Source organism: Tachyglossus aculeatus, chromosome 21, assembly GCF_015852505.1.
Source record: "Tachyglossus aculeatus isolate mTacAcu1 chromosome 21, mTacAcu1.pri, whole genome shotgun sequence".
NCBI classification, from domain to species: domain Eukaryota; kingdom Metazoa; phylum Chordata; class Mammalia; order Monotremata; family Tachyglossidae; genus Tachyglossus; species Tachyglossus aculeatus.
The window spans coordinates 11,862,359-11,885,553 of record NC_052086.1 but is presented as its reverse complement, the minus strand read 5'-3'; the positions used below and the strand labels follow the sequence as shown (position 1 = coordinate 11,885,553).

Here is a 23,195-nt window from a genome sequence, read left to right as displayed (position 1 = left end):
CCTTGTCACCTCCCTAGCGCTTAGAACAGTGCTTTGCCTATAGTAAGCGCTTAATAAATGCCATCATTATTATTATTATTATTAATATAACAGAGGTGGCAGATACGTTCCCTTGCCCACAACTAGCTGAGACGGGGGAAGCTTAGTTGCCCGAGAGCTCCCCGGAGCCGCGGCCCGGCTCCGTCACAGTAATAAACAGCCGCATTGGCTAAGCGCCTACTGTGTGCCGAGCACTGTACTAAGCGCTGATTACTAGTCCAGTGCTCTGCACGCAGTAAGCGCTCAATAAACACGATTGATTGATTGATTGATGACTAAGATCGCGCTCAATAAATACGACTGATTGATGACTAAGATAAATCAGGCCGGACACGGTCCCCCTTCCACAGCCTAAAGGGGAGGAAGAACTGGCAGCGGATCCCCGCTTTACAAGTGAGGAAACTGAGGCCCAGAGCGATGAATAATAATAATAATAATAATAATGATGGCATTTGTTAAGCGCTTACTATGTGCAGAGCACTATTCTAAGTGCTGGGGGGGGATACAAGGTGATCAAGTTGTCCCACGTGGGGCTCACAGTCTTAATCCCCATTTACAGATGAGGGAACTGAGGCTCAGAGAAGTTGTGTGACTTGCCCAAGGTCACACAGCAGACAGGTGGCGGAGCCGGGATTCGAACCCATGACCTCCGACTCCAAAGCCCGGGCTCTTTCCATTGAGCCACGCTGACTTATCCAAGGCTGCCGTGATTAGAACCCAGGTCCTGCAGCATCCCAGACCACGCTGCTTCGGGGGGTCGGAGAGGAGGTTTCAGTTCACGCCCCATGCACGTGTGGTCCCATGTGGTCCCATGTGGTCCCATGTGGGGAGGAGGTGGGGATCAGACGTGGCCGACCTGGGGGCCGCCCCCAGGCCCGGCCGGCGGACCCCGGCCCGGGACGGGCCTTGGAGACGGGACCAGCAGGCCCGCGGGGGCCCGACGAGGAGCGGCAGCTGAAGGTGAGGGGCGTCCCCCCCATTGCCCCGGGGTCCCCACGGAGGGGGTGTCCCACACAGAGCCCGGGACCCTTCACCCCCAGGTGTCCAGAGACCTGATCAACCTCCAGCTGGAGACCAACCGCGTGAGGGAACGACACGAGGCCGAGACCTTTGAGCTCAAGTGCCAGGTGGGTGTGGGCCCCAAGGTTGTCACCCTGGGGTGACCCGAAGCAGAGAAAGACGGGAGACCGTCCTCACCGACTCTCCCCGGGCAGATCCTGGCACTGGAGACGCGGGAGCGGGCCGCCCGGCAGCGGCTCCGGGCTGCGGAGCCGACCCGTCCGCACGGCCGCCCGGAGGAGGAACACCACCGGGCCCCGGAGCCCGAGCAGGTGAGGGCGGCCCCGCTCAGCCTGCCGCCAACCCGCACCCTGCTTCCACCAGAAATAATAATAATAATACTGGCATTTATTAAGCGCTTACTATGTGTAAAGCACCCTTCTGGAAAGGTTGCAAGGTGATCAGGTTGTCCCACAGGGGGTTCATTCATTCATTCAGTCGTATTTATTGAGCGCTTACTGCGTGCAGAGCACTGGACTAAGCGCTTGGGAAGTCCAAGTTGGCGACATAGGCGGTCCCTACCCAACAGCGGGCTCACAGTCTAGGAGGGGGTTCACAGTCTTCATCCCCATTTTCCAGCTGAGGCGCAGAGAAGTGAAGTGACTTGCCCAAAGTCACACAGCTGACAATTCCCCCTTCTAGACTGTGAGCCCGCTGTCGGGTAGGGACCGTCTCTCTACCTTGTCAACTTGGACCTCCCAAGCGCTTAGTCCAGTGCTCGGCACACAGTAAGTGCTCAATGAATATGATTGAATGAATGAATAAATTGGTGGAGCCGGGATTTGAACCCCTGACCTCTGACTCCAATTCCGCTGCTTCCGAAGAAATCCACGCTTGGTAGGCCCTATCAATTCGTTCAATCATATTTATTGAGCGCTTACTGTGTGCAGAGCACTGGACTAAGCGCTTGGGAAGTACAAGTCGGCAACATAGAGAGACGGTCCCTACCCGACAGCGGGCTCACAGTCTAGAAGGGGGAGACAGAGAACAAAACAAAACATATTAACAAGTTAACATAATAAAATAAATACAATAAATATGTACAAATAAAATAGAGTAATAATGTATAATTCATTCAATCGTATTTATTGAGTGCTTACTGTATGCCGAGCACTGTACTAAGCGCTTGGGAAGTCCAAGTTGGCAACATCTAGAGACGGTCCTTACCCAACAGTGGGCTCACAGTCTAAAAGGGGGAGACAGAGAATGAAACAAAACATATTAACAAATTACCAAAATAAAATAAATAGAATAAATATGTACAAATCAAATAAATAAATAGAGTAATAATGTATAATTCATTCAATCGTATTTATTGAGCGCTTACTGTGTGCAAAGCACTGTACTAAATACTTGGGAAGTCCAAGTTGGCAACATAGAGAGACAGTCCCTACCCAACAGTGGGCTCACAGTCTAGAAGGGGGAGACAGACAACAAAACAAATTAACAAATTACCAAAATAAAATTAATAGAATAAATATGTACTAATAAAATAAATAAATAGAGTAATAATGTATAATTCATTCAATCGTATTTATTGAACGCTTACTGTGTGCCGAGCACTCTACTAAGGTACAAGTTGGCAACATAGACGGTCCCTACCCAACAGCAGGCTCACAGTCTAGAAGGGGGAGACAGAGAACAAAACCAAACATATTAAAAAATTAATAAAATAAATAGAATGAATATATACAAATAAAATAAATAAATAGAGTAATAATGTATAATTCATTCAATCATATTTATTGAGCGCTTACCGTGTGCTGAGCACTGTACTAAGCGCTTGGGAAGTCCAAGTTGGCAACAAAGAGAGACGGTCCCTACCCAACAGCGGGCTCAGAGTCTAGAAGGGGGAGACAGAGAACGAAACAAAACGTATTAACAAATTAACAAAATAAAATAAAGAGAGTAAATATGTACAAATCAAATAAATAGAGTAATAATGTATAATTCATTCAGTCGTATTTATCGAGCGCTTACTGTGTGCTGAGCACTGTACTAAGTGCTTGGGAAGTCCAAGTTGGCAACCTAGCGAGACGGTCCCTACCCAACAGCGGGCTCACAGTCTAGAAGGGGGAGACAGACAACAAAACAAAACGTATTAACAAATGAACAAAATAAAATAAATAGAATAAATATGTACAAATCAAATAAATAGAGAAATAAACGGTCCCTACCCAACAGCGGGCTCACAGTCTAGAAGGGGGAGACGGAGAATGAAACAAAACGTATTAACAAAATAAAATAAATAGAATAAATATGTACAAGTAAAATAGAGTAATAATGTACAATTATATATATGTATATAATAATAATCAGGGTGAGGTGGGGGCTTAGCTTTGCCAGGCCGCCCGGTTCACCCGGTTTCTTCCCTCCTCTCCTCTCCTCTCGCAACCAGCCAGGAGAAGCACAGAAGCCAGAACAAAACAAAACGCATTAACAAATTAACAAAATAAAATAAATAGAATAAATATGTACAAATAAAATCGAGTAATAATGTACAATTATATATATGTACATAATAATAATAAGGGTGAGGTGGGGGCTTAGCTTTGCCAGGCTGCCCGGTTCACCCGGTTTCTTCCCTCCTCTCCTCTCCTCTCGCAACCAGCCAGGAGAAGCACAGAAGCCAGAACAAAACAAAACGTATTAACAAATTACCAAAATAAAATAAATCGAATAAATATGTACAAATCAAATAAATAGAGAAATAAACGGTCCCTACCCAACAGCGGGCTCACAGTCTAGAAAGGGGAGACGGAGAACGAAACAAAACGGATTAACAAAATAAAAGAAATAGAATAAATATGTACAAATAAAATAGAGTAATAATGTACAATTATATATATATATGTATATAATAATAATAAGGGTGAGGTGAGGGCTTAGCTTTGCCAGGCTGCCCGGTTCACCCGGTTTTTTCCCTCCTCTTCTCTCCTCTCACAACCAGCCAGGAGAAGCACAGAAGCAAGAACAAAACAAAACGCATTAACAAACTAACAAAATAAAATAAATAGAATAAATATGTACAAATAAAATCGAGTAATAATGTACAATTACATATATGTATATAATAATAATCAGGGTGAGGTGGGGGCTTAGCTTTGCCAGGCCGCCCGGTTCACCCGGTTTCTTCCCTCCTCTCCTCTCCTCTCGCAACCTGCCAGGAGAAGCACAGAAGCCAGAACAAAGCAAAGCGCATTAACAAATTACCAAAATAAAATAAATCGAATAAATATGTACAAATCAATTAAATAGAGAAATAAACGGTCCCTACCCAACAGTGGGCTCACAGTCTAGAAGGGGGAGATGGAGAACGAAACAAAACGTATTAACAAAATAAAATAAATAGAATAAATATGTACAAATAAAATAGAGTAATACTGCATAATTATATGTGTGTATATAATAATATAATAATAATAAGGGTGAGGTGGGGGCTTAGCTTTGCCAGGCCGCCCGGTTCACCCGGTTTCTTCCCTCCTCTCCTCTCCTCTCGCAACCAGCCGGGAGAAGCACAGAAGCCAGAACAAAACAAAATGTATTAACAAATTAACAAAATAAAATAAATCGAATAAATATGTACAAATCAAATAAATAGAGAAATAAACGGTCCCTACCCAACAGTGGGCTCACAGTCTAGAAGGGGGAGATGGAGAATGAAACAAAACGTATTAACAAAATAAAATAAATAGAAGAAATATGTACAAATAAAATAGAGTAATACTGCATAATTATATGTATATATATATTAATATAATAATAATAAGGGTGAGGTGGGGGCTTAGCTTTGCCAGGCTGCCCAGTTCACCCGGTTTCTTCTCTCCTCTCCTCTCGCAACCAGCCAGGAGAAGCACAGAAGCCAGAACAAAACAAAACGTATTAACAAATGAACAAAATAAAATAAATAGAATAAATATGTACAAATAACATAGAGTAATAATGTACAATTATATATATGTATATAATAATAATAAGGGTGAGGTGGGGGCTTAGCTTTGCCAGGCTGCCCGGTTCACCCGGTTTTTTCCCTCCTCTCCTCTCCTCTCGCAACCAGCCAGGAGAAGCACAGAAGCCAGAACAAAACAAAACGCATTAACAAATGAACAAAATAAAATAAATCGAATAAATATGTACAAATAAAATAGAGTAATAATGTACAATTATACATATGTATATAATAATAATAAGGGAGAGGTGGGGGCTTAGCTTTGCCAGGCCGCCCGGTTCACCCGGTTTCTTCCCTCCTCTCCTCTCCTCTCGCAACCAGCCGGGAGAAGCACAGAAGCCAGAACAAAACAAAACGTATTAACAAATTAACAAAATAAAATAAATCGAATAAATATGTACAAATCAAATAAATAGAGAAATAAACGGTCCCTACCCAACAGCGGGCTCACAGTCTAGAAGGGGGAGACGGAGAACGAAACAAAACGGATTAACAAAATAAAAGAAATAGAGTAAATATGTACAAATAAAATAGAGTAATCATGTACAATTATATATATGTATATAATAATAATCAGGGTGAGGTGGGGGCTTAGCTTTGCCAGGCTGCCCGGTTCACCCGGTTTCTTCCCTCCTCTCCTCTCCTCCCGCAACCAGCCGGGAGAAGCACAGAAGCCAGAACAAAACAAAACGCATTAACAAGTTACCAAAATAAAATAAATAGAATAAATATGCACAAATAAAATAGAGTAATAATGTACAATTATACATATGTATATAATAATAATAAGGGTGAGGTGGGGGCTTAGCTTTGCCAGGCTGCCCGGTTCACCCGGTTTCTTCCCTCCTCTCCTCTCCTCTCGCAACCTGCCGGGAGAAGCACAGAAGCCAGAACAAAGCAAAGCGCATTAACAAATTACCAAAATAAAATAAATCGAATAAATATGTACAAATAAAATCGTGTAATAATGTACAATTATATATATGTATATAATAATAATCAGGGTGAGGTGGGGGCTTAGCTTTGCCAGGCTGCCCGGTTCACCCGGTTTCTTCCTTCCTTTCCTCTCCTCTCGCAACCAGCCAGGAGAAGCACAGAAGCAAGAGAAGAGTGTGAGTGTTTTCCACCCCGCCCTTGCCCATTCAACTGACACCCCTCCCACACCAGGTCCCCTGCCTCAGTGTCCCTCCTCGTCCACAGGGCACCAGAGCGGGCAGCGGACGGGCAGACACGGGGAGGCCGCGTGGAGGGAGAGGGCCCTGTTTGGAGAAGGGCAGCGGGGAGGGTATTCTGGTCGAGGGGATGGAGGAAAGGAAGCTCGAGGGCACGGGTGGCAAGTCGGAAAGACATCTGGAAAGCCGTGGGAGGCCAGACCCGCTGGCCAACGGAGGCGAACCGCTTTGGGGGACCGCGACCCCCTCCCCGATCCCCCCAGCTGCTGCGTGGCCGGGAGCTCCTCTGGGCAGAGATGGAGAAGATGCGAGGCCTGCCCGGTGCCCAGCGGAGGAAGCCGGAGGAGACGGCGTGAGTTTGGGGAAGAGGGAGGAGGCGGGAGACCACCCTTTCTCTTCTCCCAGGGGGCCGGCGTCCGTCCAGCCACGTGCCGGCCTAAGGCCGGCCACGATCCCGGCCCCGTTGTTCTCCTCCCACCCGATGCGTGCCCAGCTGGTAACCTGGGCCGTGCCAACCTGCTACTCGCCCCACCACAAGGGAAGGGTGCCCAGGTCACGAGCACCAAAGAGGTCAAAAGGTTGGACTCGCCGCCTGCCACCTCCTCTGTGATTCTTTTAGACTGTGAGCCCACTGTTGGGTCGGGACTGTCTCTCGATGTTGCCAATTTGGACTTCCCAAGCGCTCAGTCCAGTGCTCTGCACATGGTAAGCGCTCGATAAATACGATTGATGATGATGACGATGCCTTTTTCCTGAATTTTAGGCCCTGCGGGGCAGAGGTGCCACGCAGATGGGGCCGGCTGAGGGGGGGGGTGGGACGGTGGGAGTGACCCTGGGGGGCTCGATGCCCACCGGCTTCACCCCCTGCACCGCCATAAAGTGAGCCCAGCTGTGCCCTCCCACCTGGGCATCGTGAGAAGTAGCGCGGCGCAGTGGGAAAGAGCCCGGGCTTTGGAGTCCGAGGTCATAATAATAATAGTAATAATAATGATGGCATTTATTAAGCGCTTACTATGTGCAAAGCACTCTTCTAAGCGCTGAGGAGGTTCCAAGGTGATCAGGTTGTCCCCCGGGGGGCTCACGGTCTTCATCCCCATTTTCCAGAGGAGGGAACTGAGGCCCAGAGAAGTGAGGCGACTCGCCCAAAGTCACACAGCTGACAAGTGGCAGAGCGGGGATTTGAACCCATAATAATAATAATAATGATAATGGCATTTATTAAGCGCTTACTATGTGCAAAGCGCTCTTCTAAGCGCTGAGGAGGTTCCAAGGTGATCAGGTTGTCCCCCGGGGGGCTCACGGTCTTCATCCCCATTTTCCAGAGGAGGGAACTGAGGCCCAGAGAAGTGAGGCGACTCGCCCAAAGTCACACAGCTGACAAGTAGCAGTGCGGGGATTTGAACCCATAATAATAATAATAATAATAAGAAGAATGATAATGGCATTTATTAAGCGCTTACTATGTGCAAAGCGCCGTTCTAAGCGCTGAGGAGGTTCCAAGGTGATCAGGTTGTCCCCTGGGGGGCTCACAGTCTTCATCCCCATTTTCCAGAGGAGGGAACTGAGGCCCAGAGAAGTGAGGCGACTCGCCCAAAGTCACACAGCTGACAAGTGGCAGAGCCGGGATTTGAACCCATAATAATAATAATAAAAATAATGGCATTTATTAAGCGCTTACTACGTGCAAAGCACTCTTCTAAGCGCTGAGGAGGTTCCAAGGTGATGAGGTTGTCCCCCGGGGGGCTCACGGTCTTCATCCCCATTTTCCAGAGGAGGGAACTGAGGCCCAGAGAAGTGAGGCGACTCGCCCAAAGTCACACAGCTGACAAGTGGCAGAGCGGGGATTTGAACCCATAATAATAATAATAATAATAATGGCATTTATTAAGCGCTTACTATGTGCAAAGCACTGTTCTAAGCGCTAACCCATGACCTCTGACTCCAAAGCCGGGGCTCTTTTCCACTGCGCCACGCTGCTGCTGTCATGGGTTCAAATCGCGGCTCCGCCAACTGTCAGCCATGTGACTCAAAATGGGGATGAAGACTGCGAGCCTCCCCGCAAGGGACAACCCCATCACCTTGCAACCTCCCCAGCGCTTAGTACAGTGCTTTGCACGTAGCAAGAGCTTAATAAACACCATCATTATGATTATTGTATATATGGTTGTACATATTTATTACTCTATTTATTTATTTTACTTGTACATATCTATCCTATTTCTTTTATTTTGTTGGTATGTTTGGTTTTGTTCCCTGTCTCCCCCTTTTAGACTGTGAGCCCACCGTTGGGTAGGGACTGTCTCTATGTGTTGCCAATTTGTACTTCCCAAGCGCTTAGTACAGTGCTCTGCACATAGTAAGAGCTCAATAAATACGATTGATGATGATGATGATGATGATTATCTGGGTCGGCAGGGCTCAGAGGGAGCGGGAGCTGAGAGAGGCGCGGAGCGTGGCCGACAGTGCCCGGCAACAGCTGGCGGAGCAGTCGGCGGTGAGAGGGCAACCCCCGTGCCCAGCCCCGACGCCCAGTCGTCGGACCCAAGGAGATGGTTGATGCCCAGCTCCAGCGTGTGCCCGTACTGAGCTCCCGGAGGCATCCATCACACTGCCCCAGTGTACTGGGCAGTGCCCAGTCTAACCGGAGCCCCCACGGACACCGTCCCACAACCCCTGAGGGCTCAGTCACAGGCCCAGCGCCCCGCTCGCCGGCCATTCCTCCCCCCCTCTCCGAGTCCAGTGCTCTGCACACAGTTAAGCGCTCAATCAATACGATTGATTGATTGATTGATTGATTGACTCAGCCACTTCCACGGCCGTCTGGCCGATGCTGGTCGACCCCGGGGAGCTGTATCTGTCATTCTGGTCTGCCCCAGGCAGAGGAAGAGGGAAGGCCCCGGGGGTCTGGCACCCTTCTCCTTGACCCGTCGGGCGTCGGTGGTGGGGGCTCAGGGCCTCAATCCACTGGGATCCCTGCCTTGAATCAATCAATCAATCAATCATATTTATTGAGCGCTTACTGTGTGCAGAGCGCTTGGGAAGTACAAGTCGGAAACATATGGAGAGACGGTCAATCAATCAATGGTATTTATTGAGTGCTCACTGTGTGCAGAGCACCGCACTAAGCGTTTGGGAAGTACAAGTCGGCAACATGTAGAGAGACGGTCAATCAATCAATCGTGTTTATTGAGCGCTCACTGTGTGCAGAGCACTGCACTAAGCGCTGGGGAAGTATAAGTCGGCAACATATAGGCGGTCAATCAGTCAATCAGTTGTATTTATTGAGAGCTTACTATGTGCAGAGCACTGCACTAAGCGCTTGGGAAGTCCAAGTTGGCAACATATAGACGGTCAATCAATTAATCAATCGTATTTATTGAGCGCTTACTGTGTGCAGAGCACTGCACTAAGCGCTTGAGAAGTCCAAGTCGGCAACATAGAGACAGTCCCTACCCAACGGCGAGCTCACAGTCTAGAAGGGGGAGACAGACAACGAAACATGTAGACAGATTGATCATCATCATCAGTCGTATTTATTGAGCGCTTACTGTGTGCAGAGCACTGTCCTAAGTGCTTGGGAAGTACAAGTTGGCAACATCTAGAGACAGTCCCTACCCAATAGTGGGCTCACAGTCTAAAATATAATATTAATAATATTATTATTATTATTATTAACAAAGTGGAGTAGTAAATATGTCCAAGTAAAATAAATATTATTATTATTATTAACACAATATGTCCAAGTAAAATAAATAGAGTAATCAATCCTTCACTCCTCTTTCCACCCTCCTTGCGGGGCTGGGGGTGTGGGAGACCCTCTCCAGCCCTCACGCCCAGTTGCCTTCTAGACCGTGAGCCCACTGTTGGGTAGGGGCCGTCTCTCTATGGTGCCAACTTGGACTTCCCAAGCGCTTAATACAGTGCTCTGCACCCCGTAAGCGCTCAATAAATACGATTGATTGATTGATTGATTGATTGATTGCCTCACCAGGGGCTGCTCACCGCCCAGGGGCAGCTCAAAGAGGCGCAGGAGGAGAACTCACGTCTGCAGCTGCAGCTCAAGACCCTGAACGACGAGTATCGAGGGCGACTCCATCACCACCTCCAGAGCCTGGCGGTGAGGGATTGCCCCCAGCCCGCGGACCCCACCGCCCCACTTCTTACCCCCGGCCCGCTCCCGGGAGGGAGAGACGAGTCAATCAATCAATCAATCAATCAATCAGTCGTATTTATTGTACAGATATATTTGTATATTGTACAGATAAATACGATTGATTGATTCGTACGGATTTATTACTCCATTTTACTTGTACATATTGACTATTCTACTTATTTTGGTAATGGTGTGCGGCTAGCTTTATTTCTGTCCACATCAGTCAATCAATCGTATTTATTGTACAGATATCTCTGTACGGATTTATTACTCCATTTTACTTGTACATATTTACTATTCTACTTCTTTTGGTAATGGTGTGCGTCTAGCTTTATTTCTATTCGTTCTGATGACCTGACACCCGTCCACATCAGTCAATCAATCGTATTTATTGTACAGATATCTCTGTACGGATTTATTACTCTATTTTACTTGTACATATTTACTATTCTACTTATCTTGTTAATGGTGTGCGTCTAGCTTTATTTCTGTTTGTTCTGATGACCTGACACCTCTCCACATCAGTCAATCAATCATATTTATTGTACAGATATCTTTGTACGGATTTATCACTCCATTTTACTTGTACATATTTACTATTCTACTTCTTTTGTTAATGGTGTGCGTCTAGCTTTATTTCTATTCGTTCTGACGACCTGACACCTTTCCACATCAGTCAATCAACAGTCAGTCGTATTTATTGTACAGATATCTTTGTACGGATTTATTACTCTGTTTTACTTGCACATATTTACTATTCTACGTATTTTGTTAATGGTGTGCGTCTAGCTTTATATCTGTTTTTGCTGACGACCTGACACCTTTCCACATCAGTCAGTCAATCGTATTTATTGTACAGATATCTTTGTATGGATTTATCACTCCATTTTACTTGTACATATTTACTATTCTACTTCTTTTGTTAATGGTTTGCGTCTAGCTTTATTTCTATTCGTTCTGACGACCTGACACCTGCCCACATCAGTCAATCAATCGTATTTATTGTACAGATATCTTTGTACGGATTTATCACTCCATTTTACTTGTACATATTTATTCTTCTACTTATTTTGTTAATGTTGTGCGTCTAGCTTTATTTCTATTCGCTCTGACGACCTGACACCTCTCCACATCAGTCAATCAACAATCAATCGTATTTATTGTGCAGGTATCTTTGTACGGATTTATCACTCTATTTTACTTGTACGTATTTACTCTTCTACTTATTTTGTTAATGTTGTGCGTCTAGCTTTATTTCTGTTTGTTCTGACGACCTGACACCTGTCCACATCAGTTAATCAATCAATCGTATTTATTGTACAGATATCTTTGTACGGATTTATCACTCTAATTTACTTGTACGTATTTACTATTCTACTTATTTTGTTATTGGTGTGCGTCTAGCTTTATTTCTGTTTGTTCTTACGAATGAATGAATGAATGAAGTGTCTTCTCAGTCCCCCTTCTAGACTGTGAGCCCACTGTTGGGTAGGGACCGTCTCTAGATGTTGCCAACTTGGACTTCCCAAGCGCTTAGTCCAGTGCTCGGCACACAGTAAGCGCTCAATAAATACGATTGATTGATTGATTGATTCTCTGGGCTTCGGTGACCTCATCTGTCAAATGGGGATGGGGATCCTGACCTTGAGGCAGGCAGGGCAGGGTCCAAACCCACACCGGACTACCACTAGACTGTAAAATCCTTGAGGACGGGGATTATGTAATCCAATTTTATTGTATACTCCTAAATGCACAGTACAGTGCTCTGCACAGAGTACGCCCTCAGTAAAACTATTGACAGGGACCACGGGATCACCTTGTAATAATAATAATAATAATAATAATAATAATAATAAGGATGGCATTTGTTAAGCGCTTACCAGGTGCCAAGCACTGTTCTTGATCACAGGGCGATCAAGTTGTCCCACGTGGGGCCCAGCGCGTCGAACAGGGCACATAGTAAGCGCTTAACAATCAATCCAGCGTATTTATTGAGCGCTTTCTGTGTGCAGAGCACTGGACTAAGCGCTTGGGAAGGCCAAGCTGGCAACATATAGAGACGGTCCCTACCCAACAGCGGGCTGACAGTCTAGAAACTATCATTATGATGGGGAGGGGACGCCAACCCTCCACGCCACGCTGGTCATAGCCTCCTCTTCTCTGCTGGCAGGCTTTCATGGCGGGGCCCGGCGGGGACGCCGGGAAGGAGGAGCCCCCCGGGCGGGCCTTGGCGGATGCCATGGTGCGGGACATCCGAGCCACCTACCGGGCCCGTGAGCGGCAGCTGGCGGAGGCCGCTCGCACCCTGGACCGGCGCCTACGGGGGCTCCAACAAAGGCACGATGGGCTACTCAGGGCCTACAGGTAGGCCGGGCCCCCAGCCCCCTCTCCTCGGGGCTCCTGGGCCCCCCATCCATCGTCCATCCATCGGGGGTCCATGTCAGCCTGCAGCAGGAGCAGATCCAGGCCCTGAGCGGGTCTCCCCCGGAGCCGCGGCCCCCCGAAGCCCACCTCCCCGCCAAGGCCCCGGACCTCGGACGGACGCCGGACGACGGAGCGGCGCGGGTGCGGGCCCAGCTGCGGACACAGGTACGGACCGGCGACGCCGGGGCCTATCCATTCATTCATTCAATCGTATTTATTCAATATTCAATATTCAATATTCAATCATATTTATTGAGCGCCTACTATGCGCAGAGCACTGTCCTAAGCGCTTGGAAAGTCCACGTCGGCAACATCTAGAGACGGCCCCTACCCGACAGCGGGCTCACAGTCTAGAAGAGGGGGAGCCAGACAGCGGAACAAAACAAGTATATGTGTTTGTACGTATTTATTGCTCTATTTATTTTACTCGTACATATCTATTCTGTGTATTTTATTTTGTTAATGTGTTTGGTTGTCTGTCTCCAGCTGGGTGACCTTGAGCAGGTCGCTTCGCTCCTATTCTATTTCATTTTGTTAGTATGTTTGGTTTTGTTGTCCGTCTCCCCCTTCTAGACTGTTGAGTAGGGACCGTCTCTCTATGTTGCCAACTTGGACTTCCCAAGCGCTTAGTACAGTGCTCTGCACACAGTAAGCACTCAATAAATACGGTTGAATGAATGAATTAATGAATGAATGAATCTATTGCCAAATTGAACTTCCCACGCGCTTAGTACAGTGCTCTGCACACAGTAAGCGCTCAATCAATACGATTGAATGAATGTGTACATATTTATTCTATTTATTTTATTTTGTTAATGTTTTGTTTTGTTCTCTGTCTCCCCCTTCTAGACTGTGAGCCCACTGTCGGGTAGGGGCCGTCTCTAGATGTTTGCCAACTTGTACTTCCCAAGCGCTTAGTACGGTGCTCGGCACACAGTAAGCGCTCAATTAAATACGATTGATTGATTGTACACATCTATTCTATGTATTTTATTTTGTTAATATGTTTTGTTGTCTGTCTCCCCCGCTGGCACTTGTCAGCTGGGTGACTTTGAGCAAGTCGCTTCGCTTCTATTTTATTTATTTCATTTTGTTAATAAGTTTGGTTTTGTTCTCTGTCTCCCCCTTCTAGACTGTGAGCCCGCTGTTGGGTAGGGACCGTCTCTCTATGTTGCCAACTTGGACTTCCCAAGCGCTTAGTCCAGTGCTCTGCACACAGTAAGCGCTCAATAAATACGATTGATTGATGTGGACAGGTGTCAGGTCATCAGAACAAATAATAATAATAATAATAATAATAATAATAATAATAATAATAATAATAATGGCATTTATTAAGCGCTTACTATGTGCCAAGCACTGTTCTAAGCACAGGGGAGATTACAAGGAGGGCTCACAGTCTTAATCCCCATTTTCCAGATGAGGGAACCGAGGCCCAGAGAAGTGAAGTGACTCGCCCAAAGTCCCACAGCCGACAATTGGCGGAGCCGGGATCTGAACCCACGACCTCTGACTCCAAAGCCCGGGCTCTTTCCACTGAGCCACGCTGCTTCTCTAAATAGAAATAAAGCCAGACGCACACCATGAACAAAATGAGTAGAATAGTAAATACGTGCAAGTAAAATAGAGTAATAAATCTGTACAAACATATATCCAGGTGCTGTGGGGAGGGGAAGGAGGTAGGGCCGGGGGATGGGGAGGAGGAGAGGAAAAATGGGGCTCAGTGTGGGAAGGCCTCCTGGAGGAGGTGAGCTCTCAGTAGGGCTTTGAAGGGAGGAAGAGAGCGAGCGGATGTGTGGAGGGAGGGCATTCCTCCATCGTACTGATTGAGCGCTTCTTTCATTCATTCAGTCATCATCAATCGTATTTATTGAGCGCTTACTATGTGCAGAGCACTGTACTAAGCGCTTGGGAAGTACAAATTGGCAACATCTAGAGACAGTCCCTACCCAACAGTGGGCTCCCTGTCTAAAAGGGGGAGACAGGGAACGAAACCAAACATACCAACAAAAGAAAATAAATAGAATAGATATGTACAAGTAAAATAAATAAATAAATAAATAGAGTAATAAATATGTACAAACATATATACATATATACAGGTGCTGTGGGGAGGGGAAGGAGGTCATTCGGTCATTCATCATATTTACTGAACGCTTACTCAACTCATTCACTCATTCATTCAATCAGTCGTATTTATCGAGCGCTTACTGTGTGCAGAGCACTGGACTAAGCGCTTGGGAAGTCCAAGCTGAGACGGTCCCGACCCAACAGCGGGCTCACAGTCTAGAAGGGGGAGACAGTGAACAAAATCAAACATATTAACAAAATAAAATCAATAGAAATATGGAAAACTCCATGAATTTGCCCGCCCTCCGACTCTCCTTGCTCCCCAGGAAAAGCCCGACGGCGGCCACGACCCTGCACCGGCCCTGCCGAGGTGAGACCCCCGTCACCCCCGAGGTCGGGCTTCGGGGGAACCGGGGAGCCCGGGACGCGCCCATATTCTAATAATCAATCAATCAATCGTATTTATTGAGCGCTTACTGTGTGCAGAGCACTGTACTAAGCGCTTGGGAAGTCCAAGTTGGCAACATATAGAGACAGTCCCTACCCAACAGTGGGCTCACAGTCTAAAAGCACTGGGGAGGTTACAAGGTGATCCGGTTGCCCCCCGCGGGGGCTCCCAGTCTTCATCCCCATTTTACAGAGGAGGGAACTGAGGCCCAGAGAAGTGAAGTGACTCGCCCAAAGTCACAAAGTCACACACAGCCCAGGCCCCCGCTGCTTCTCCCCGGTCGTCTTCTAGACTGTGAGCTCACCGTCGGGTAGGGACCGTCTCTAGATGTTGCCAACTTGGACTTCCCAAGCGCTTAGTCCAGTGCTGTGCACACAGTAAGCGCTCAATAAATACGGTTGAATGAATGAATGTCTCTCTAGATGTTGCCAACTTGGACTTCCCAAGCGCTTAGTCCAGCGCTGTGCACACAGTAAGCGCTCAATCAATACGATTGAGTGAATGAATGAATGACCGTCTCTCTATGTTGCCAACTTGGACTTCCCAAGCGCTTAGTCCAGCGCTCTGCACACAGTAAGCGCTCAATCAATATGATTGAAGGAATGAATGAATCTGGAAAGCGAAAGGCCGGGCCTCGGGGTCCCTCCATGTTGGGGCTAATGGGCCCAGTGAGGACGAGGGGAGTGGGCAGAGATGCGGGCCCCCGTGGCCCCCGTCACCGCTGACCTCCCTCCCTCCGTCCCTCCCAGCCCCCTGGACGAGGCGCAGTGGACTAAGCTCCAACAGCAGCTACGCGACTTCACCCGCAACACCCAGGTAACCTGGGGCCCATGTGGGCCCGATTGGCACCTGAGTAATTCATTCAGTCTTATTTATTTGTTTATTTACTTATTCATTCATTCATTCATTCATTCATTATTTATTTATTTATTTATTCATTCATTATTTATTCATTTATCATTTATTTATTTATTTATTCATTATTTATTTATTCATCCATTCATTATTTATTCATTTATTATTAATTTATACGTTCGTTTTTATTTATTTATTCATTATTCATTTATTCATTCATTCATTATTTATTTATTATTGATTTATTCATTCATTTTTATTTATTATTCATTTATTTATTTATTATTTATTTATTTATTCATTTTTATTTATTGCCATTATTTATTTATTCATTATTCATTTATTTATTCATTATCTATTTATTTATTCATTTTTTATTTATTTACTCATTATTTATTTATTCATTATTCATTTATTTATTCATTATCTATTTTTTTATTCATTTTTTATTTATTTGCTCATTATTTATTTATTCATTATTCATTTATTTATTCATTATCTATTTATTTATTCATTTTTTATTTACTCATTTTTTATTTATTCAGTCATTATTTATTTATTTATTCATTACCTATTTGTTCATTATTCATTCATTTACTTATTCATTGCTAATTATTTATTCATTATTCATTCATTCATCATTCATTTATTATTTATTTATTATTCATTATTTATTCATTGTTTTATTTATTTTTGTTCATTATTTATTGATTGATTGATTCATTGTTTATTGATTGATTCATCATTCATTTATTTATTCATTATCTATTTATTGATTTGTTATTTATTCATCATTCATTCGTTCATTATTTATTTATTATTCATTATTCATTCATTATTTATTTATTTATTCATCATTTATTCATTCAATCATCATTTATTTATTCATTTATTCATTATTTATTTATTCATTATTTATTTCGTCATTTATTCACTATTTATTTATTTTTATTCATTTATTTATTCATTATTTATTTATTTATTCATCATTCATTTATTTATTTATTCATCATTCATTTATATATTCAATTATTTGCTTATTCATTATTCATTCATTCATTATTTATTTTTATTTATTCATTCATTATTTATTATTCATTCATTCATTCATTCATTTATTTTTGGCAGGCACAGCTGGAGCGGGAGCGGAGCCAGCTGCTCAGCCGGGCCCTGCTCGCCGAGGAGCGCTTAGCACAGCTGCAGGACTACGTGGAGCGACACCTGGCCAGGTGAGCCCCCCGGCTCCCGGAGGTGGCGGGCACCGGGCCTCGGCGCGGGCCTGCGGGAGTGGGGAGAAGCGGGGCCGTCCAGGCTGTCCAGGAGACCCCCTCCACCGCCACGTGCCCGCTTTGGACGCCACCCAGGTACCAGCAGGAGATCGTGCGGTTGAGGGAGCGGCTGCCCCCGGGCCCGGCGAGTGGGCACGAAGGCCCAGAGCCCAGCGGGCCCAGACAGTAGCCCCAACCGTCGACGTCCGCCACCAGCCAAACCTGGCGCTGCCCTCGGGACGGACCCGCCAGCGCCAGCCCAAATCCGTCCACGGCGTTAAGCTGGTCTCTCCCCCATCCCTGCTTCACACAGGGCCAGCAACCTGTGATGATGATGATGATGATGGCATTTATTAAGCGCTTACTATGTGCCAAGCACTGGGGAGGTTACAAGGTGTAGTCTATATATAGTGCCAAGCCTTTATATATATATATAGAGAGAGAATCAGGTATATAGAGAGAGCGCGGGAGACTTTGTTTATATATACCTATATAATAATAACGATGGCATTTATTAAGCGCTTACTCTGTGCAAAGCACCGTTCTAAGCGCTGGGGAAGTTACAAGGTGATCAAGCTGTCCCACGAGGGGCTCACGGTCTTAATCTTCCCATTTTCCAGATATAATAATGGCATTTATTAAGCACTTACTATGTGCAAAGCACCGTTCTAAGCGCCGGGGAAGTTACAAGGTGATCAAGTCCCCCGAGGGGCTCACGGTCTTAATCTTCCCATTTTCCAGATATAAGAATAATAATAATAATAATAATGATGGCATTTATTAAGCGCTTACTATGTGCCAAGCACTAGTTCTAGGCGCCGGGGAGCTTACAAGGTGATCAAGCTGTCCCACGAGGGGCTCACGGTCTTAATCTTCCCATTTTCCAGATATTAATAATAATGATGGCATTTATTAAGCGTTTACTATGTGCCAAGCACTAGTTCTAGGCGCCGGGGAGCTTACAAGGTGATCAAGCTGTCCCACGAGGGGCTCACGGTCTTAATCTTCCCATTTTCCAGATATAATAATAATAATGATGATGGTATTTATTAAGCGCTTACTATGTGCAAAGCACCGTTCTAGGCACTGGGGAAGTTACAAGGTGATCAAGCTGTCCCACGAGGGGCTCACGGTCTTAATCTTCCCATTTTCCAGATATAATAATAATAATGATGGTGGCATTTATTAAGCACTTACTATGTGCCAAGCACTAGTTCTAGGCGCCGGGGAGCTTACAAGGTGGTCAAGCTGTCCCACGAGGGGCTCACGGTCTTAATCTTCCCATTTTCCAGATATAATAATGATAACAATGATGGCATTTATTAAGCGCTTACTACATGCCAAGCACTGTTCTAAGCACTGGGGAGGTTACAAGGTGTAGTCTATATATAGCACCAAGCCTTTATATATATAGAGGGAGAGAATCAGGTATATATAGAGAGCGCGGGAGAGAGACTTTGTTTATATATACCTATATAATAACGATGGCATTTATTAAGCGCTTACTATGTGTAAAGCACCGTTCTAAGCGCTGGGGAAGTTACAAGGTGATTAGGTTGTCCCACGAGGGGCTCACGGTCTTAATCTTCCCATTTTCCAGATATAATAATGATAATGATGGCATTTATTAAGCGCTTACTATGTGCCAAGCACTGTTCTAGGCGCCGGGGAGCTTACAAGGTGGTCAAGCTGTCCCAAGAGGGGCTCACGGTCTTAATCTTCCCATTTTCCAGATATAATAATGATAATGATGGCATTTATTAAGCGCTTACTATGTGCCAAGCACTGTTCTAGGCGCCGGGGAGCTTACAAGGTGGTCAAGCTGTCCCACGAGGGGCTCACAGTCTTAATCGTCCCATTTTCCAGATATAATAATGATAACAATGATGGCATTTATTAAGCGCTTACTACATGCCAAGGACTGTTCTAAGCACTGGGGAGGTTACAAGGTGTAGTCTATATATAGCGCCAAGCCTTTATATATATAGAGAGAGAATCAGGTATATATAGAGTGTGCGGGAGAGAGACTTTGTTTATATATACCTATATAATAATAATAACGATGGCATTTATTGAGCACTTACTATGTGCAAAGCACCATTCTAAGCGCTGGGGAAGTTACAAGGTGATCAAGTTGTCCCACGAGGGGCTCACGGTCTTAATCTTCCCATTTTCCAGATATAATAATAATAATGATGATGGCATTTATTAAGTGCTTACTATGTGCAAAGCACTGTTCTAAGCGCTGGGGAGGTTACAAGGTGTAGTCTATATATAGTGCCAAGCCTTTATATATATATAGAGAGAGAATCAGGTATATAGAGAGAGCGCGGGAGACTTTGTTTATATATACCTATATAATAATAACAATGGCATTTATTAAGCGCTTACTATGTGCAAAGCACGAGTTCTACGCGCCGGGAAGCTTGCAAGGTGATTAACCTGTCCCACGAGGGGCTCACGGTCTTAATCTTCCCATTTTCCAGACATAATAATAATAATAATAATGATGGCATTTATTAAGCACTTATTATGTGCAAAGCACCATTCTAAGCGCTGGGGAAGTTACAAGGTGATCAAGTTGTCCCACGAGGGGCTCACCGTCTTAATCTTCCCATTTTCCAGATATAATAATAATAATAATGATGGCATTTATTAAGCGCTTACTATGTGCCAAGCACTAGTTCTAGGCGCCGGGGAGCTTACAAGGTGATCAAGCTGTCCCACGAGGGGCTCACGGTCTTAATCTTCCCAACTTCCAGATATAATAATAATAATAATGATGGCATTTATTAAGCACTTACTATGTGCCAAGCACTAGTTCTAGGCGCCGGGGAGTTTACAAGGTGGTCAAGTTGTCCCACAAGGGGCTCACGGTCTTTTAATCTTCCCATTTTCCAGATATAATAATAATAATAATGATGGCATTTATTAAGCGCTTACTATGTGCCAAGCACTAGTTCTAGGCGCCGGGGAGTTTACAAGGTGGTCAAGTTGTCCCACGAGACGAGGGGCTCACGGTCTTAATCTTCCCATTTTCCAGATATAATAATAATAATAATGATGGCATTTATTAAGCGCTTACTATGTGCCAAGCATTAGTTCTAGGCGCCGGGGAGCTTACAAGGTGATCAGGCTGTCCCACGAAGGGCTCACGGTCTTAATCTTCCCATTTTCCAGATATAATGATAATAATGATGGCATTTATTAAGCGCTTACTATGTGCAAAGCATCATTCTACGCGCTGGGGAAGTTACAAGGTGATCAAGCTGTCCCACGAGGGGCTCACCGTCTTAATCTTCCCATTTTCCAGATATAATAATAATAATGATGATGGCATTTATTAAGCGCTTCCTATGTGCAAAGCACCGTTCTAAGTGCTGGGGAAGTTACAAGGTGATCAAGTTGTCCCACGAGGGGCTCACGGTCTTAATCTTCCCATTTTCCACATATAATAATGATAATAATGATGGCATTTATTAAGCGCTTACTATATGCAAAGCACCGTTCTAAGCGCTGGGGAAGTTACAAGGTGATCAGGCTGTCCCACGAGGGGCTCACGGTCTTAATCTTCCCATTTTCCAGATATAATAATGATAATAATGATGGCATTTATTAAGCGCTATGTGCAAAGCACCGTTCTAAGTGCTGGGGAAGTTACAAGTTGATCAAGTTGTCCCACGAGGGGCTCACGGTCTTAATCTTCCCATTTTCCAGATATAATAATGATAATAATGATGGCATTTATTAAGCGCTTACTATGTGCAAAGCACTGTTCTCAGTGCTGGGGAAGTTACAAGGTGATCAAGCTGTCCCACGAGGGGCTCACGGTTTTAATTTTCCCATTTTCCAGATATAATAATAATAATAATGATGGCATTTATTAAGCGCTTACTATGTGCAAAGCACCGTTCTCAGTGCTGGGGAAGTTACAAGGTGATCAAGCTGTCCCACGAGGGGCTCACGGTCTTAATCTTCCCATTTTCCAGGTATAATAATAATAATGATGGTGGCATTTATTAAGCGCTTACTATGTGCCAAGCACTAGTTCTAGGCGCCGGGGAGCTTACAAGGTGATCAAGCTGTCCCACGAGGGGCTCACGGTCTTAATCTTCCCAACTTCCAGATATAATAATAATAATAATGATGGCATTTATTAAGCGCTTACTATGTGCAAAGCACCGTTCTAAGCACTGGGGAGGTTACAAGGTGTAGTCTATATATAGCGCCAAGCCTTTATATATAGAGAGAGAGAATCAGGTATATATAGAGAGCGCGGGAGAGAGACTTTGTTTATATATACCTATATAATAATAACGATGGCATTTATTAAGCGCTTACTATGTGCAAAGCACCGTTCTAAGCGCTGGGGAGGTGACAAGGTGATCAAGCTGTCCCACAAGGGGCTCATGGTCTTAATCTTCCCATTTTCCAGATATAATCATAATAATGATGATGACATTTATTAAGCGCTTACTATGTGCCAAGCACTGTTCTAAGCACCGGGGAGGTTACAAGGTGTAGTCTATATATAGTGCCAAGCCTTTATATATATATATGGAGAGAGAATCAGGTATATATAGAGAGTGTGGGAGAGAGACTTTGTTTATATATACCTATATAATAATAATAACGATGGCATTTATTGAGCACTTACTATGTGCAAAGCACCATTCTAAGCGCTGGGGAAGTTACAAGGTGATCAAGTTGTCCCACGAGGGGCTCACGGTCTTAATCTTCCCATTTTCCAGATATAATAATAATAATGATGATGGCATTTATTAAGTGCTTACTATGTGCAAAGCACCGTTCTAAGCGCTGGGGAGGTTACAAGGTGTAGTCTATATATAGTGCTAAGCCTTTATATAGAGAGAGAATCAGGTATATAGAGAGAGCGCGGGAGAGAGACTTTGTTTATATATACCTATATAATAATAATAATAATGGCATTTATTAAGCACTTACTATGTGCCAAGCACTGTTCTAAGCGCTGGGGAGGTTACAAGGTGTAGTCTATAGTGCCAAGCCTTTATATATATAGAGAGAGAATCAGGTATATATAGAGAGCGCGGGAGAGAGACTTTGTTTATATATACCTATATAATAATAATAACGATGGCATTTATTGAGCGCTTACTATGTGCGAAGCACCGTTCTAAGCGCTGGGGAGGTTACAAGGTGATCAGGTTGCCCCACGTGGGGCTCCCAGTCTTCCTCCCCATTTTCCAGATGAGGGAACTGAGGCCCAGAGAAGCGAAGCGCGTTGCCCAAAGTCCCACAGCCGGCACTTGGCGGAGCCGGCATTTGAACCCACGACCTCGGACTCCAAAGCCCGGGCTCCTTCCACCGAGCCACGCAAGCTAATCAGATGAGGGAACTGAGCGGCTTGCCCGAGGAAGTCACACGGCCGAGCCCGCCTGTTGGGTAGGGACCCCGTCTCTCTACGTTGCCAGCTTCCCAAGCGCCCAACAAATCCGACTGCACGAATGAAGCGGCGCGGCCGGGATTTGAACCCGCGACCTCGGCCTCCAAAGCCCGGGCTCTCTCCACCGAGCCACGCGGCTTCTCCGGCCTGCTCTCCCACTCCCCCCCGTCTCACCTCTTAGCCTCCGTTTCGCCCCGGAAGCCGGCCCCCCGTCCCCAAAGGGACGATTGCTTTCCACACTTCACGTCTCTCTTTATTGATCGAGCGACTGCCCGCCGCTGAAGCCGGTCGCCGCCGCAGCCTCCCCTCCCGCCTGCGCCGCGGGGACGGCGT

At 45.3% G+C, this 23,195-nt stretch overlaps 1 protein-coding gene across 1 annotated transcript; it reads left to right on the top strand.

The window, feature by feature from the left end:
• Positions 1-789: 789 nt before the first annotated feature.
• On the top strand, positions 790-17,727 carry CCDC78 (coiled-coil domain containing 78). Its single transcript, XM_038763889.1, has 13 exons — positions 790-999; positions 1,080-1,166; positions 1,254-1,370; positions 6,130-6,159; positions 6,483-6,571; positions 8,635-8,713; positions 10,211-10,336; positions 12,543-12,736; positions 12,817-12,961; positions 15,193-15,236; positions 16,064-16,130; positions 17,298-17,398; positions 17,534-17,727. Exons 1-13 carry the CDS (start codon positions 841-843, stop codon positions 17,625-17,627), a joined length of 1,332 nt encoding a protein of 443 aa, XP_038619817.1. The 5' UTR covers positions 790-840; the 3' UTR covers positions 17,628-17,727.
• The last annotated feature ends 5,468 nt before the right edge of the window (positions 17,728-23,195 follow it).